At 38.5% G+C, this 17,576-nt stretch overlaps 1 protein-coding gene across 4 annotated transcripts in view; it reads right to left on the bottom strand.

Moving 5' to 3' along the window:
- LOC138175978 (CUGBP Elav-like family member 2) overlaps positions 1-17,576 on the bottom strand; it is a 697,415-nt gene that overhangs the window by 496,956 nt on the left and 182,883 nt on the right. For all 4 annotated transcript variants that reach the window (XM_069106622.1, XM_069106621.1, XM_069106593.1 and 1 more), the window contains exon 2: positions 1,335-1,370. Coding sequence is in view for 2 of the 4 variants with exons in the window: in XM_069106593.1 (XP_068962694.1) it covers positions 1,335-1,370 (36 nt within the window). In the remaining 2 variants the exon portion in view is untranslated. The remainder of the gene's footprint in view (positions 1-1,334; positions 1,371-17,576) is intronic.

Raw genomic sequence — 17,576 nt, 5'->3', positions numbered from 1 at the left:
GTGCTAGTGCCAGGTTCTGCCATCTTCTGCTCTCTTGGATGGAGCAGTCAGGCCCTGTTTGGGCCTGACCTCATTTTACTGGGTTTCTGACACCAGCTTCCAACTCCATTGGTGTGTCTGTGTTCAGAGTGCTGGCAAGATTCAATGCTCTGTGGTCAGATGTCCCTAGTCTGGATGTTGCTATAGCATATCTGCTATGCTCTCATCTCCCAGTACTCCCCGTATGAGATTCAGGGTCCTGTCCCCATCTAGGACCTGCCCAGTTCAGGCACTGCTACAGCCTTAGTTCACCCTGGGTTTATACTGGCGTCTCTGGTGGGATGACTCTTTAAGTCTACAAGTTATAGATATCTTTTTATGTAATCCTGGGTTGGATGAATAAGCTTATGGATATTTTTCTTTGCATTGCCTGATTGTTCATCAATCAGGTGCCTTTCAAAAAGTCATTGCTGTAGTATTAGTGGGAGCTCTGGGTTCCCCTATGACTTTTTACACTGCCATTTAAACCAGATGTCTCTAAATTCTTTTTAATGGATGTCAAATTACAGTCTAGAGTCTCTTGATCATATCTTATTTAATACATATTAACAATTTATATTTTTTTCTGATGACACATTGCTATTAGGTATTGATTTCACCTATAGCAAAAATTCAATAACACAGTCAGCTTAACACTGGAACTATATTACAAATTCCTTGGGGGATTGCCAGCATTCTTTCCTAAATCTATAAATACTTGAGCATGGTAGCAACAATGTACAAGAAATAAGGGCTGACTGGTTTGTAGATTATTGATTTTAGAATAATGTAATATAATAAAATATAGTATACTATAATATAATAAATAATTCCTTGATTTTTGTGAAAAAGAAAATTCATGTATATTCATTAACAACTATATGGCATTACCATAAAAATAAGGTGACTAGTATTATAAACCACACTTAGGTTCATAGGAATAAAGATTTAAAGCTAAAAAGAGACCTTAAAATAATCTAGTTAATTTCTCTCATTTTACCTCCGAGCAAGCTGAAATAATCAGAAAGATTATGACTTGATCAATGGATCAATGTATCACAGAGAAAAAGGAGTAAGTTTGAACACAGTGACTTGAATGAGCTGTTATTTTGTGTTTGAAATATTTGTATAATACACATATATATGTACATACATATTGTACATTATATATGTATTTTTCACATAAAATTAAATTGTAAATATCTTTACATTATTCATTTCTCCTCCTACCAAGAGTTCATTCCCTTTTAGTGTATATCAAAATTCAAACATACTTTTAAGCAATGCCCACCCCCCCCCAAACCCAATTAACTTACTTTGATAATGTTCCAGATAACTTGGTAGCAGTCGCTCTGTAAAAGACAGGGAAAAAACTAGCGGTTAAAGGATGCAAGCACATAATTTTCAGAGGTAGAAATACAAAGGATCACCAACTACCAGAAACACTGTGAAGATCACTATCAATCAGAGAAATTAAAATGAAAACAACCCTGAATTATGACTTCACAGAAGTCAAATTAACAAAGATGGAAAAACTCTTTATTAGAAGGGTTATGAGCAAACAAGACTATTAATTAACTAAGAGTGGAGTTACAAACTGTTGTCCTGGAAAATAATTTTAAGTTCTTCAGTAAAGGAAGGCAGCATGTGGGAGTATATAGAGAACCAGTCTAGGAGTCAGGAAGACCTGGGTTTTAGTCTGGCCTCTCATACATGCTGACTATATGACCAGGCATTCTATTTCTCAGTACTCAAGGCAACTCTCTAAGAATTCTAGAGTCAAGAGGATGTGGATTCAGATCTTGCCTCTGATATTATGTCTGTGATCTTAGGCAAGTCTTTTAACCTCCCTGGGGCTCAGTTTCCTCAACTGTAAAATGAAGGGTTGGAATAATTGGTCTTTGAGATCCCTTCTGTCACTATAATCCTGACTCTGAGACTGCCCTCTGCCCTCTTCCATTCTCTCTCTATCATCTCTCACTTGGTGACATCATCAGTTCCCATGGATTTAATTATCATTTCTATGCAGACAAAATTTAAGTGTATATATTTAGCCCTAGTCTCTCCTCTGAGTTATAGCTGAGCATCTCAAACTGCCTATTAGATATTTAAAACTGAATGTCGCATAGGCATCTCAAATTCAACATGTCCCAAATTGAACTCATTATCTTTTTTTAACAAAATCTACTCTTCTTCTAAAATTCCTATTTCTCTCAGGGACTCCACAATCCTACCAATCTCCCAGATTCTCAGCCTCAGCATTATTTTTGATTCCATACCTCACACACTGAATTCAATTGTCTAATATGGTCATGTCTACCACCACTCTTGGATCTGTCCCCTTCTCTTCATTCACTGTGGTTCAGATCTTTATCACTTTTGCCTGAACTACTGCAGTAGCCTCCTAATTGGTTTCCCTACCTCAAATCTCTCCATTTTTCAATCCATCCTCCATAGAACTGCAGAAGTGATTTTCCTGAAGTATAAGTCCGTGTATGTAACTCCAATAAATCCTAATGGTGCTCTGCTATCTCTGTGATCAAATATAATCTTCTCTACTTAGCTTTTAAAGCCTTCTACAACCTTGGTGTAACCTACCTTTCCAACTTCATTAAGGAAGGCAAGGGAATGAAAGGAAAGATTGAAGGAAATAACCATTTGTTAAATGCCTGTTATGTGCCAGGCACTGTGCTAAGGGCTTTACAATTATTAACTCATTTGATCCTCAAAACAACACTGTTCTATTACATCCTCATTTTATAGTTGAGGAAACAGAGGTGGATAGAAGTTAAGTGACCTGCCCAGAATCACACAGCTAGTAAGTGTCTAAGGCCAGATTTGGACTCAGATCTCCCTGACTTTAGGTCCAGGGCTCTAGTCTTTTGCCACCTGCTTGACCATATTATTATCCACTTCTTTCTTTCCCTGTGCTACAGTTTGATCAAACAGGCCTTCTTACCATTACTTAAAATGCCCAATTAAGAGTCTCCATGCCTTTGTGTTGGCTGCTCCCAACCAACTTCCAACCAACTTCTCCTCCCAGGCGCTAGTGCCTCCTCAACAATTTGTTTTATTTATTTGAATTATCTTGTTTATGGCCATGTTTTCTCCTCTGATCGCATCCCTGAGAGTGGGAACATTTTCATCTTTATTTTTTTATCTCCAGTACCTAGCATAGTGCCTGGAATCTAGTAGGTGCTTAATAAATGTTTGTTGATTAATGATATTGTAGAAAAACTACTTCTATACAATGGATTTCCTCAGCAGGAGCTTTATATACCAACTAAGTCACAGGGAAGAGAAAATACACACACACACACACACACACACACACACACACACACACACACACCCTTAAGTAAAACAAGAAAATAATAATGTAAGAGGAATCACTAGATTGTCCAAAATTCTCATATACTTTGATGTGAGTATTATATAAGTACAATTATAACTCCAGAAAAATATATGTAGATAGAGATATAGACAAAGAGACATAGGCACTGCTGTACAGGCAGTATGGCTTATGGCAAAAAGAGCTGGCCAAGAGCCATGATGGCCTGGGCTCAAGTGCTGTCCCATGAGCATACTGGCCATATAACCTATCCAGTCTAAGATGGGCTCTTAAGGTTTTTGTTTTGTTTTGTTCATAGCAGAGTGTTATTCTTTGATGTGACAAATCTCAGCACACAGGTGATTTGTGCATGATCACATGCTTATAACTCCATACAATCTGAGACACAACTAGTGAAATTCAGAAGTACTCCCTAGCATAAATTTTGAGAACCATCACTATTAGACTTGAAAGATACATAGCAGGGATTGATTTATGCTGGTAGGGGCATTATCTTTGTAATTTCTATGACTAATGAAATCACAGGTCTAGATCAAAGGAAAAATTTTATATACATATATATTATGTGTAACTGTACACAAATAATTTATATGCATATGTATATATGAAAGTTACATATGTATGATATATGTACGATGCATGGGTGTATATGTATATGATAGCTATTGACATATAAGCTTGACAGTAAGAAAAAAAACTCATAGGCATATAAAGATCTATAACATCACCATTTATGATAACAAAAAGCTAGAAACAAAATATATGCTCTAAATATGTTCCCATGTGACACAGTTTAATCAGTTTAGCTGAACAAACTATGGAATGCAACAAATATGAAGAGTCCGGGGAAACATGGAAAGAAATGTATGGAATTGCTCAGAGTGAAAAGAACAATGCACACAATTATTATAATTATGTAAATAAAGATAATAAAAGGCAGAACTTGAGCTAAATTCAATGGATCCTATTTATACTAGAATGAAACATACATTTTTGGACAGAGTCAATGCAGGAATTTTTTCCTTGAGTATAAGGATTTTTGTTTTTCTTCTTGGTTTCAATGGGGAGGGAAAAAGGAAAGAGGGAGAAAAAATACATATTTGCTCATAGAAAAAAATTAAAAATTTTAAAGAAAAATGTAGAGAAGAAGCACATATCCTCCCTTTCTGTTAGCATTCTATGAACCACAAAAGTAGAATAGATTTTTTCCCCCAAGGGGAAGTGAAATTTTGTGGGAGGTTCTTTTGAGTGTCTGTTGGGAATTGCCCCTTGTGGGAAAACAAAATACATTTTATTTAAGAAAATAAAAGATAGAGAAGAAAACAACTATTTAATAGACTTAAAAGTATGGCCTCAAGGCATGCTAGATAGAGAGCTGACCTTGTAATCAGGAAGATCTGGGTTCAGGTCCTGGCTTCAGTCTCAGAGACATACTGGCCTGAGCCAGTCATTAGTTTCTCAGTGCCAGAGACAACTCTCTTGATATTGTAAATTCCAGAGAGGGAGCCAGGGGATCCTTACACTTATGGAATCATAGGTAAGTGGAAAAATAAAAGGATATCATCACTTGTGCAAACTATACATTGGATACAGTTGTATGTGAATTTAAATGCACATGTATATGTAAATTGCTAATTGATTTCCATAAACATAAAAAATGCTACTCTTTAAGCAAATATTATTTTTTAAAAATATGCCATTTCTTGGTTTTAGGACTCTGCTAGTGTTGTACATGACCCCATTCTGGGTTCCCTGTCCCCTCCCCAACCAAATCTCCTTCACAGAAGCCCAGCCTAGGGAAAACTTGCAGGCATGGAAATTTCAAAATGTGTACTGTCCAATCACTGATTTTAGTCTCTGCTTACACATCCCCTGACTGTTGGCCTTGTGGCTAGCCTTTAAAAGCTGGCACATTGCCTGTGCTGATTCGCTGTTCGATTTGGGCCTGACCCTGAGCAGTCCCAAGGAGAAAAAATAAAATCCGCTTCCAAATTTTACTCTTGGGGGTCTCTTGTCTCACTTTTTTGGCATAAAACTAGGTTTCAAGAATGTCCACGGTGGATTTTTACTATAGAGAAAAAATTTAAAAGCCAGTACATTTCGGACATTTTAAAAATATCTAACAAAACCACACATATTCTTTCAAAGAAACATTCAAAGATCTTGCTCATCAGGGAGGATTTCTTCATGTTTATAGCTACTCTCACCTGAAATTTATGGTTATAGCTTTAAACACAAAATCTAAATCCCTTTTTTGTAGTGTTACTGGTTGCCCATTTCATTGCAATAACTTCCTAATACCAGTAATTACAGAAATCACTTTCTGATGATTCAAATGACAATGAAGGACATTAAGCAATAAATGGTTCAATATCACATTAGTAAGAAATAACCAGGGTAAGATTTTGGAAATGACCTGAGAAGGTTTTGTGCTAATCTGGAGTATTTTGCCACCTGTAGAGATGGGGTCTTCATGATGAGGCTGGGAACAGGGAAGCCCAGGAGGAGGAAAGGTTAAACACAGATTCTAAGGCAAGGTAGGCAGGCAGGCTAAACAAAGCCTTTCTGGGGAATGACGAAAAACTCTTTAGATTAGCATCCCTTCGCTTGTCTTGCCAGTTCTAAATGAGATCAAATTAGAAATGAAGAGTCAGAAGAGAAGCTTATCCTTCAAGGATCAGTTCAAGAGCAAGCTTGAGTTCTTCAAGAAACCTTACTTGACGGACTTGTCCTCAGAGATCTCAACTTCCTTTTAACTCCTAAAGCACTTACCATCTAGGCTATTCATTCCATATATACTGCTTCATAACATCTTTGTTATTGCTGTCATGCTGTTATTTAACTTTTCATGTGTTTCTTGTGCTCCTGGCTAGACTATGATATTGTCTTTGAAGGTAAGAGATTTGGAATGAGAAATCTGGGTTCATGTCCCTGGTTCTTTCACAACTATCTCTGTGACTTTGGACAAGTTAGTTAAGTTTCTCTGTGTCACAATTTCCTTGTCTGTAAAATAAAGATTGACTATGGTGACTTCCAAATTGCCCTTTAAGAGGCAGCAGGGTAAAGGGTGTTAGGCTTGGAGTCAGGAAGAACCTAGGCAGCTAGGTGGCACAGTAGATATTGCGCCAGGCCTGGAGTAAGGAAAATTCATCTTCAAGAGTCTAAATGCAGCCTCAACCTATTAGCTGTGTGACCCTGGGCAAGTCACTCAACCCTGTTTGTCTCAGTTTCCTCATCTGTCAAATGAGCTGGAGAAGGAAATGGCAAACCACTTCAGCATCTTTGACAAGAAGACCCCAAATGGGGTCATGAAAGGTTAGATATGACTGAACAACAATAGAACAATAGGGTTCAAATCCTAGCTCAGACACTTACAAACTATGTGACTCCCAACAAAATCACTTAACTTTTCTGGACCTCAGTTTATCTGTAAAGTTATGGTATTGGACTAGATGGTCACTCAGATCCCTTATAGTTCTACACCTATGTCTTCACAGTGCCTAGTACAGTGCTATGAATGAATAAATGAAAGAGTGTTTATTAAGGGCATGCTATATATTAAACAGTATGTTAAGTGCTGTATATAAATATGAGTAAGCCAAACAGTCCTTGCCCTCAAGAAGCTTTTATTCTAAAAGGGGAAGACAATACATAAAGTGGAGTGATAGTTGGAGAGGGGGATGATGCCCAGAAAACAGTTTTAGAAAGAGAAGGGAGATGGTGATTAGAATCACAGGATAATTGCTTGGCATGTCCTTTCTAGTAACAGTAGGGCTGATTTGATTATTATTGCCAGAGAAAGAGCTGGAAAGCAGGAGACAGGAGAGAGGAGGCTATGTATGGAGTAATCTTCAAAGCACAGAGATGACTGGGAAATAGCATGGTAGGGGTGAGTCTGGGTGCATGTATGATAAAGTGAATATTTACCAATCAGATGCCCAGAGTCTCAGAGTGGGAACATAAGCTAAGGGTCAGAGGCAGAGATTAGAGCATAAAGGTTTGAAGATGAATAGGAATTAGGTATCCAAAGGATAGTCATTAAATGAATGAATATGTGAATGCATTGGGGTTAGTTCTAAATTAGAATTTGATTTCTCCTGGTCATTTTACATGTTTAAAAAAATCCTTTGGTTATAAAATGTGTTTTCTATGAAGAAGATGGTGTTTATGAGGAAGGAAATAAGTTATACTGGCTCTGGGGCCAGTCGGTTCAAAAGTCTACCTCTGTTGCTAATGACCTGTCACTTTAGGCATGTCATGTAACTCCTTGGGTCTCAATTCCCTCCATTTTTTTGAGCTAAAGTCCTGTCTAGCTCTAGACCTTTGATCCTATGGTCTGAAGATCTGAAATCTAATGGGTTTATTTGTTAAAGATAGGAAAAGAAAGAAAAGACAAGTAGATCTCTCCAGGTAAGGTCTGACTCTTTAAAGGGAACACAAATTATTTGCAAGCATTAATGAATAAATCCCACTTTGGGATTATCAAGGCCCTTAAAATGTGCAATTTGATGAAGCAAAATAACTGCTTGTGTTTGCCAGACATGACCAATCTGTCCCCCTTCCCTTCTTTCTCAAAGATGACCCTGTGTTGGACTTCACAGTGAGAATCACTTCCTATTCAATTCAATTCAGCAAGCATGTTCCAGGCATTGGGAGAGTTACTTTGTCAACTAACAGTTGTTATATATTTTCTATGTCCTACAAGGTTAATTCAATTCAATTCAATTTATTTTTAATGGTTGGAGACATGGTCATATTCTAGGTGCAAAGATGCTTTTTTTTTTTCTTTTTCCTTTCTCTGCTTAACTATCAGTCAGTACCCAGGTCGCCTAATTCATTAGCAACTGAAAGGATGAATGCATTTTAAAAAATTCTAAAAGAGGAAAAGTAGTTCAGTAACCAAGAAAAAATTTAAAATATTAGGAAATGTGGAGTCATCATTATCATTGTGCCATGAATTTGCTCATTGACCTTGAGTAGCTTTTTTTTTTTCTCTTGGGACCTCAGTCTCCCAAAGTGTTATAAAGTTACATTTTGACTCAAGGATGTCATAAGGGAGGTAGCTATACTATGTATAGCAAAAAGTGGCCTTGAGTCAGACAAAAACCTACCATGTACTTTTACTGGCTGTGTTTCTTTGGGAAAGTTACTTAATATCTCTGGGTGTCAATTTCCTTATCTTATAAAATAGAGATAATAATAACACTTGCAGCATGTAACTTGCAGAGGGAGTAGTTATGAGGATCAGGTGAGATAATGTTTTGCTGCTCTCTGTAGTGAAGCTCTTGAAAAATGTTAAATGTTCTAGAAATTTTAATTAAAGAAGAAAAAAAAGTATATTTTGGAAATAGACCTCCATATATGTATTTACATAGATTCTCCATAAAATTTTTAGGGATCCTTTAATCAAACAATACCTTTAATTCAAAATGTATGGGAAACAGACTAATGCACAAAAGGGATAAGCGGCTTTTATCGTGTGTCTGAAATAAAACCCTTCCCCTCTGTCTGCTCTTCCTCACAACTCCTGAGCTATGCAAACACTTCTTTTTTTAGGAAGTGTTGAAGCAAGTGCACATAATCTATTTCGGTGCAGCTTGCCACGCTCCAAATTTAGCTGACAATGATAAAACAGGACATGAGCTGACATGCTAATCGTGTGTCATTGTGATAAATATTTTTTAAGACCTACAGAGTTTGCCTAAGTATATACCTCTGGATTTTTATGAAAGTGCAAAGACTCAAAAGAAGCGTTAAAATGCTTTTCATCTTCATTACCTGCCCTTTGAGTGATATGATACACTGTGAAAGAATAAGTTGTTCCATGTTTTTAATTCAGGGTGAAAACACTAGTCAGGCAGAATTTGTTTTAATTTAATGATTTTCCTTTTGTCCAACACTGGCAAATGGTAGGCCTCAGAGCTGAACCTATTTCTAATAAATCTATAATACTATACAGAGAAGATGATAAAATGTATTGTTACTAATCAATATGCTACTTCAGGATAGTTATATTTTTCTTATACAGTGAACTTTAGCTTTTTTGGAGTTTAAAACACTTTGATAAAAAACAGTTCTCTAGAAAGGTGAGCCTGGGGCATCATTGCTCCCTTACAACCCTGTTTTTTTTTCCCCTACTTAATCCTTCACCATCCTTCACTGACTTTATTCCAGCCCTTACTAATTTTTTTTCTTTTTCATATTAAATTATATCTTCACTTTTCCCATCTATATAGTTTTATTACCAAAAAATATGCACATATGTTAAAAATTTGAATTTATAAATCTTTGACATCTACTAATACCAGTAGACTGGAATACTGGAGAGAGGACTATGCTTGGAGCTAGAAAGGCCTGTGTTCAAATACTGCTTCTGATACATACTTAGAGGATAGGGCAGGGGTAGGGAACTTGTGGCCCTGAAGTCACATGTGGCTTTCTAGGTCCTTGGGTGCAACCTTTTAACTGACTTCAAGTTTTACAGAACACATCTTTTTATTAAGTGGATTTGTTCTGTGAAGTTTGGATTCAGTCAAAGGGCAGCACTTGAGGACCGAGAGGGCCACATGTGACCTCGAGGCCATAGGTTCCTCACCCCTGGGATAGGGAATGTAAGTACTGGGACCGGATCTGTCATTTTATTACAATAGGGAACTTCCAGATGAGGAAATACTCTCAAAAAATTCAGACTGGTGATTTGAATCAGTGGAGGGAGTTTCCATACTAGCAGTTTTCTCTATTAATGAAATGACAGGTTTGGACCCCTCCTCCCTGCCCCAAATATACATAAATACATTTGATCATTTTCCTTCCAAACATTCCCCCCTTCCTAACTTCCATGTTACTGTCAAGGACACCAGAAACCTCCCAATAACCCAGGCTCACAAGCTGGTGTCATTCTCAACTCCTCACTCTCATGCATAAATGCACATGCACACGCACACACACATACAATACACATATTCATGTACTCACATGCATGCACGTGCACACATACATATATGCACACACATATGCATGTATATACCTTGCCAAGTCCTATCTATCCTACCTTCACAATATTTCTCTTATATGTCCCTTCCTCTCCTATGGCACCATCTCTTGTAGCCTGCATACTGGCCTCCCTGCCTCAAGTTTTTCTCTACTCTAGTCAGGTATCAAAGGGATCTTACTAAAGTACAGGTCTGGCCAGATCAGTCTCCCCATTCAATCAGCTCCAACGGTTCCCTGTTACCTCCAGGATCACTTATAAAATCCTCTGTTTGGCTTTTAAAACCTTTCATAACCTGCCCCCGCTCTGACCCTTGTGACTAGTACTCTTATTCTGGCTTCTTCTTACACTAGATATTCCCCCTTCATCTCCCCTCCCAGGTACTCCACGATCTAGCGACAGTTCTCTTTGCTGTTTCTCATACAAGACACCCTATTTCTCACTCCACTTCCACTGGCTCCTCCTCAAACCCAGAATTCTCTCCTTCCTTATCTTTGCCTGTTTCCTGTCTTCATACAAGTCTTAGCTGAAAATCCCACCTTCTTCAAGAGCCTTTTCTGGTCCCCCTTAAAGGTAGTGTCTTGCCACTGAGACTATTGTATGTATGTATGTGTATGCACACATATAAATACACATGCATGTGTGTAGTTGTATATACATAATTGTGTTTATGTATTATATTTATATATAGTTGTATAGATAGCTATATAGGCACAGTTATATATAGTATTTTGCATGATATATAGTTGTATAACACATATATAGTTGTTCACAATATATATACACACATATATACATATAGAAATGCACACATTTGTGTATAGAGAGCGCTATCTATATCTTTATAAACATCTATATCTATGTATCTATCTACAGTTGCTTGTATGTAATGTCTTCCATTAGATTATGAGGTCCTTGGTAACAAGGACTGTTTTAGTCTTTCGTTGTCTCTCTAGAGCTTGGTACCATACCTGGCACATAGTAGGTGTTCAATAAAAGCTAGCTGACTTGACTGGATTGTTTTTCATGTCAACAAATACACAATACTTCAATTTAACATTTAATAAGTATGTACTTCACGTAAGGCACCATGCTAGGTGCTGGAAATGCATACACGATTTATATCCAATACAGAACCTGTTCTCAACGTGCTCCAATCTAATAAGAGAAATAGGGGGAAGGGAATGAACACAAAAGACTACAACACAAGGGATAATATGATAAATGCAAATGTAAAGTTTGAGGCAAAATATCATAAAAAAGTTGAAAAAGGAGAAATCATTTTCAGTCAAGGAGCTGGAGAGTCTGGAAAGACTTCAAAGAGGTGGCAGTATTTGAGTTATACTTTGAAGAAAGGGAGGAACTTCAATAGGAAGGGATGGGAGTCCATGCCATGTAGAGGGCAGTTTTTGAACAAGAGTACAGGGATAGATCATGGCGTTAGAGCTGGAAGGGACGTGTAAAGGCTAAATAGTACAACCCCTTCATTTTGTAGATAAGGATATCGAGGCCAAAAAGAGTTAAATGATTTGTTCTAGGGTCAGAAAGCTATCAAGTAAAAGAGTCAGGATTTGAACCTAGATCTAAGACACTGTCCACCACAATAGACAGTCTCTAAAACTGAGAAAGGGCATGATGAGAACAGTGGGACTTGGTTTGAATGTAGAGTTCATCAAGGGGATGCATTGGAACACATGAATCACACAGGTATTAGAAGTAAAGGAAAGGTTGGAGAAAGGATAGACTGGAATCAGGAAGATCAATTATAAAGTTATTATAATAGTCTTCAAAATAAAAGATGAGAGCTGAAACAAATGTGGATGGATTGGAAATGTAAATTAAGGAAAAAGGTGAGAGATGAATTTAGAACTGATGATTATACTGAGTAGTCAGCCTACAAATCAACTTCACCAGCTCTCCTAGAAAACTGTAACCACCCTTTCTTCATCCTTATTGCTGCCTCTATGGACCTCCTGTTCAACCTTTGAGTTCCCTCAGTTATTTTAATATATGTTCATGGTCTTCTTCTCCACCATAAGATTGCCAGAACTCTTGCAGACGTCAACATTAAGGCAGATTCCTCTTCTGTTACTCTGGCATCATAAGTTCTCAACCCTCTTGACTATACTGACCTTCCTTTCTACCTTGCTTCATGCCAGCTTGGAAACCATCACGCTAGATTTTGTCCTCTCCCAGAGCTAGATACCCTCTACCCTGTCTGGAACTCTCAGATTGCTCTTGACTCACAAACTCCTAATCAGGGACCTCTCCCACTCCCTTTAATCAACTAACATGGTCTTTAACCATGTCTTGACTTTCTAGTCCCGTCACATCTAGTCCTTTCTCCTCTTCCTATCCTTTGACTTAATTTTCCCTATTTGTCCTTATACTCATTCTAGATCCTACCTTCTGGTACTTTAAAAATTCATCAGCAATGACACTGAGTCCTTGCTCTGCTGATGTTCTGTTGTTTCATGGTCTCATAATCCTCAACCCCAAGTATCCCCACCAATTGATTTCTCTAGTCTTATTCCTGGAATGCTGAGAAAGGAACATTATTTGAGTTTGACCCATGTATATTTATAATGCGTCATCTCAGTGGAATTCATACTATAGTTCAATCAACCAATCAATAAATGCTTGTTGAGTGCCTACTATGTGCCAAGCATTGTGCTAAGTGCATTATGGGAGTAAAAAGAGAAAAGTCATAAAGTCCCTGTCCTCAAAATTCAAATGGAGTAGGAAATTTGTACATAAGTGTCTATACAAATATACAATATAGGTATATAAAAGATACACAAATAAAATACTGTACAAGGTAACCCTGGAGGGGAAGGCAGTATCAGGAAAGGCACTGCATGAGCTGAGTCTTAAAGAAAATCAGGATCCCAAAATATGAGGGTGATAAATGAGAACATTTCAGGCAAGGAGGGTCTATTCAAAGCAAAGTGATAGAGTAGAGAAATGGAACATGCTGTGTGAGGAAAATGTAGGCCAGTATGGCTAGACAGAGATAGTAGAGGGGAATACTATGTGGACAGACTTGAAAGGTAAGAAGTGGCTAAGTCGGGAAAAAGTTTAAATGATAAGAGTATTTTGTATTTAGTCCTAGTGATGGTAGAGAGTCACTGGACTAGACTGACTTGGGGAAGGGAGTGAGTGACCTGGTCAGACTTACACTTTAGGAAAATCACTATAGAGGATGGGTTGGAGTGGGGAGAGACAAGGCAGAGAGACTAAAAACGAGGTTTTTGCAATGGTACTGGTAAGAGGTGATGAAGTCCCAAGTTAGGGTGGTTGTCAGGTGACTGGAGGGAAGGATACATTTGTGAGAGGTGGTTTTGGGGGATAGAAATGACAGTATTAGATGACATGATAAAATATGTGAGATGAGTGAGAACAGAGAATTGATAATGGCAAACTTGTGAACGTGGGAGACTAGATGGATGGTAGCATCTTCAATCCTAATAGTGAAGTTTAGAAGAAGGATAGATTTTGGGGGAAAGATGATTTGTTCTCTTTTGGACATGTTGAATTTGAGATGGCCCTGGGGAAGCTAGGTGGTACAGTGCATAGAGTACTAGACCTGGAGTTAGAAAGACTCATCTTCCTGAGTTCAAATCTAGCCTCAGACACTAGCTATGTGACCCTGGGCAAGTCACTTAGCCCTATTTTCCTCAGTTTCCTTATCTGTAAAATGAGCTGGAGAAGGAAATGGCAAACCACTCCAGAATCTTTGCCAAGAAAATTCCAAAAGGGGTCATGAAGAGCTGGGCATGATTAAAACGACTGAACAACAACAACTGGGACATCCAGTTGGATATGTCTAATAGGCAGCTTGTAATATGGGAATGGAGCTCAGGAGAGAGTCTACAGCTGGATATATACATCTAGGAGCTATCTGTGTAGTGAGGATAACTGAACCTATGGGAGCCATGAAGGCACCAAGGGAGAGAGTATAGAGAGAATTGGCTCGCTCTCTCATTAAACACAGAAATTCTTCTTCCCATCCCACAGAACTCATACAACAAAGGAACTTGGAGAAGTTACATTTCCAAATGTTAAATGGAATGTGGAATACTGGTGTTTTGGGGTTCCTGAAGTTAATGCTTCCCCTGCCATCCTTCTGGCCCCACTGATGTCCTAGCCCCCAACTTCCCTGGCTTGTGAGGTAGCAGCTGGAAATTACACCTAACAGAGAACGGTTTTCAAAGGAGTATCTGTCCATAAGGGCAGGGAAAATTGCTAAGCTAGTGGAATGTAGTCTTCTCAGGGGCAAGGATTCTTTCACTCCATATTTGTATCACCACCCCCCTAGCACAGAACCTAATATATCACAGGTGCTTAATAAATGCTTGTTGATTGATGATTGAAATACTAGATCCTTCAAGCACTAAATTAAATTATTTGTATATGTCACATACCCTCTAGTAGATAGTAAGCTTCATGAAAGCAGGGATGCTGTTGTAGCTATGGAGAAGGGGGAGAAGAGTACTCTAGACCTAATAAGCATTTAATTAATATTTGTTGAATGAATGAATGAAGTAAGCAGTCTTAGGCAAGGGAGACTTCACATCTTGCAGAGGTGAATCCAAATATGATAAAGAGAACCTCAAAAAATAAGTCTTGTTGTCAGAGCCAGCCCTTCACAAGCTCAAGATTGGGGTCTCACAGCTTAAATTCAGGCATGAATAGACTTGCTCTTACCTCAAGCAACCCCTCAAAAATCAGCGTGGAGTCATGGATAGACAGCTGACTTTGAAGAAGGGCTGTCTGGGTTTAAGCTCTACCTCTGACATAGATGAACCGTGGGAGCCTGGACAGTACCTTAAAAGCTCACAGTATTGTAGATCTTTAATTCTCCAGGCCTACAGATTGCAGAACAATAGTCCTTGTTTACTTGTAGAGATTCCTGACCAGGGAGTATCCTTCACTAAAGAAGTCACAAATCCATACGCAAATGACCCTCTACCATTAGCAAAGCCCTGGACCTTCACAATTGCCATCACAGACCCACTTCTTAAGGAGGAGGAGAGGAAGGGAATAAAGACCTAATAAGTGGCTACTTTGTGCCAGGTACTGGGCTAAAGGCTTTTGCAAACATTATCTCATATAATTTTCACAACAACTTGGGAGGTAGGTGCTACTATTACCCTCCTTTTACAGTTGAGGAAACTGAGGCAGACAGAGGTTAAATGACAGAACCAAGATCTGAGGCTAGATTTGAGCTTAAGTCTTCCTGACTCTAGGCCCAAGTGCTCCATCCACAGCTTCCACCTACTTACCAGTGATTCTCATTGTCCTTGGTGGAATTCAACTGCTTGCCCTTTAGGAGATTTTTATTTGGTTTAAGCTTTACTCATGTTATTTTAGCCTTCCTCTTATAAAAGTGGGCTCTAGAGCTCAAGTGTCTTAGAAATAAAACTATCAAAGGTTTTTTCTAATCAACACTGCAAAATATCAACCTGGCCCCTGCCTGGAGTACTTAAGGAAGGCTGGTGTTAAATGCTGCTGTTGTCCTTTCGGTATTTCTGAAAGCCTTTTTATGTTGTTTCTTCTTTCAGAAATGTCATCCTGACACATCTCTCCTCTTGGAACTCCACCTGAGAGGGTACTCTGTCCTCGACATAGCCAGAGCCATTAACAGAGTGGGTAGGCTTCAATACGTACTCAGGTATCTCTATTAATCATCAAACCATTTAAGCTTTGGGATTCCAACACAGCTAAATACCATGAATTACTAAGTACCTCAATCAGCCATCAGCAAGTATTCCTTTTCATTAAAACTCACTTATTTAGATTTTAGCAATGGCAAACGTAACCAGCCTTGGAGGACTATGCCAGTGCTAGAAATTACACATTAGGCTTCATTTACCCAAGAACATTCATAGATTGGAAAGGGAAGGGTGTGGGGCAAGGAGAGCTAGGCAAGGTGTAGGGCAAAGTTTGTTTTTTTTTGGGGGGGGGATGTGCAAGGCATAGGAGAAGGTTTTAAAGCTGCCCTAAGAAAATGGCAAACCTCTCAGAGAGCTCTAAAGCTTCTTCAAATAGAACCATTCTTCAAAGAGCTATTTATCATAGTTTTATAGAGATTCCCACATCCAATGTTACTGGACTGTGAAGGCTGATTATTAAATGTAATTACAGACATAGGCCTGAAATAATATTTTATTACATAGTATTCAACTGTCTATGTGTTAACACAGCAAGAAGGGTGAGCCAGCTGTTTTAAAATGAAGTGATTTGAAGGGGTACCCTTCTCCAAAATAGCATGACTGGATACCACCCACACACCCCCACCCCCAGGGCCACCTGCAAGTTATCACTACGCCTTCCCCCCAGCCCAGAAAATAGACAGCATTCCTCTACAAGTTTACATGATGTCAGACAGGGAGCTTTAGAGTCTATAAAAGACTGTGGTTATGCTATTTCTGCAAATCAATGTGCCATTTCTTTGTCATCCTAATGGACCCAGTTCTTCTTTCCAATATAGCAAGTGACAAGAATGCCATAGCTGAAATGAAGAACTGGTGGGTTGAAGAAGCTACCTCCATGACAATCTGTGATAAGAGAAACAAACCATAGAATGTACATAGATGTGATGGTCAAGGAATCATAGGGATATGTGTCTGAACTATTTGACCTTTAAAAAAAGGCCGACTTTTTTTTTAGTTCTCTAATCTACTGCCCTTTGCTATGTCTGTCCTATGTTAAGTTCAACATCTGGGGGTAAAGGTAGAAATACAAAGCCCTATTTCATAATTAATAGCCATGATCATCAGAGAGAAACCTCCTTTTTTACCCCCTGGAATTGGGAACACATTTGTAGTAGTTACTCTGGAGAGGCAGCACCTATAGACCCTTCTAGGTTGTTGGATGATCCTTGCTATGTATATTCATGTAGAAACACACAAGGAAAATCAAGACTTCGATGAAGCTAAGAAACTATCTGGTTTAACCGCTTCTTTTTTCAGATGGGGAAAACAGACTTAGAGGTGAAGACTTGCCCCACACAGAGTGGGTATGAGAGTCAGGATTAGAATCCAGAGATGGGGCATTATGGGTTTAGGAAACCCCACATACACATATTGATGTATTGGTTAGTTTTGTTAAAGTTCTTTCTCCTCTATTCCTTGTCGTTGTCGTCTTCCTCCTCTTCTTCCTTCTACTCCCTCTCTCTCCCTCTCTCTCTCTCTCTCTCTCTCTCTCTCTCTC

This window comes from Petaurus breviceps, unplaced genomic scaffold, assembly GCF_028583685.1.
Source record: "Petaurus breviceps papuanus isolate PSGF00001 unplaced genomic scaffold, PetGlider_PUasm1.0 80, whole genome shotgun sequence".
In the NCBI taxonomy this organism is placed as follows: Eukaryota; Metazoa; Chordata; class Mammalia; order Diprotodontia; family Petauridae; genus Petaurus; species Petaurus breviceps.
The sequence above is the reverse complement of the archived record's forward strand: the minus strand, read 5'-3'. Positions and strand labels throughout refer to the sequence as shown.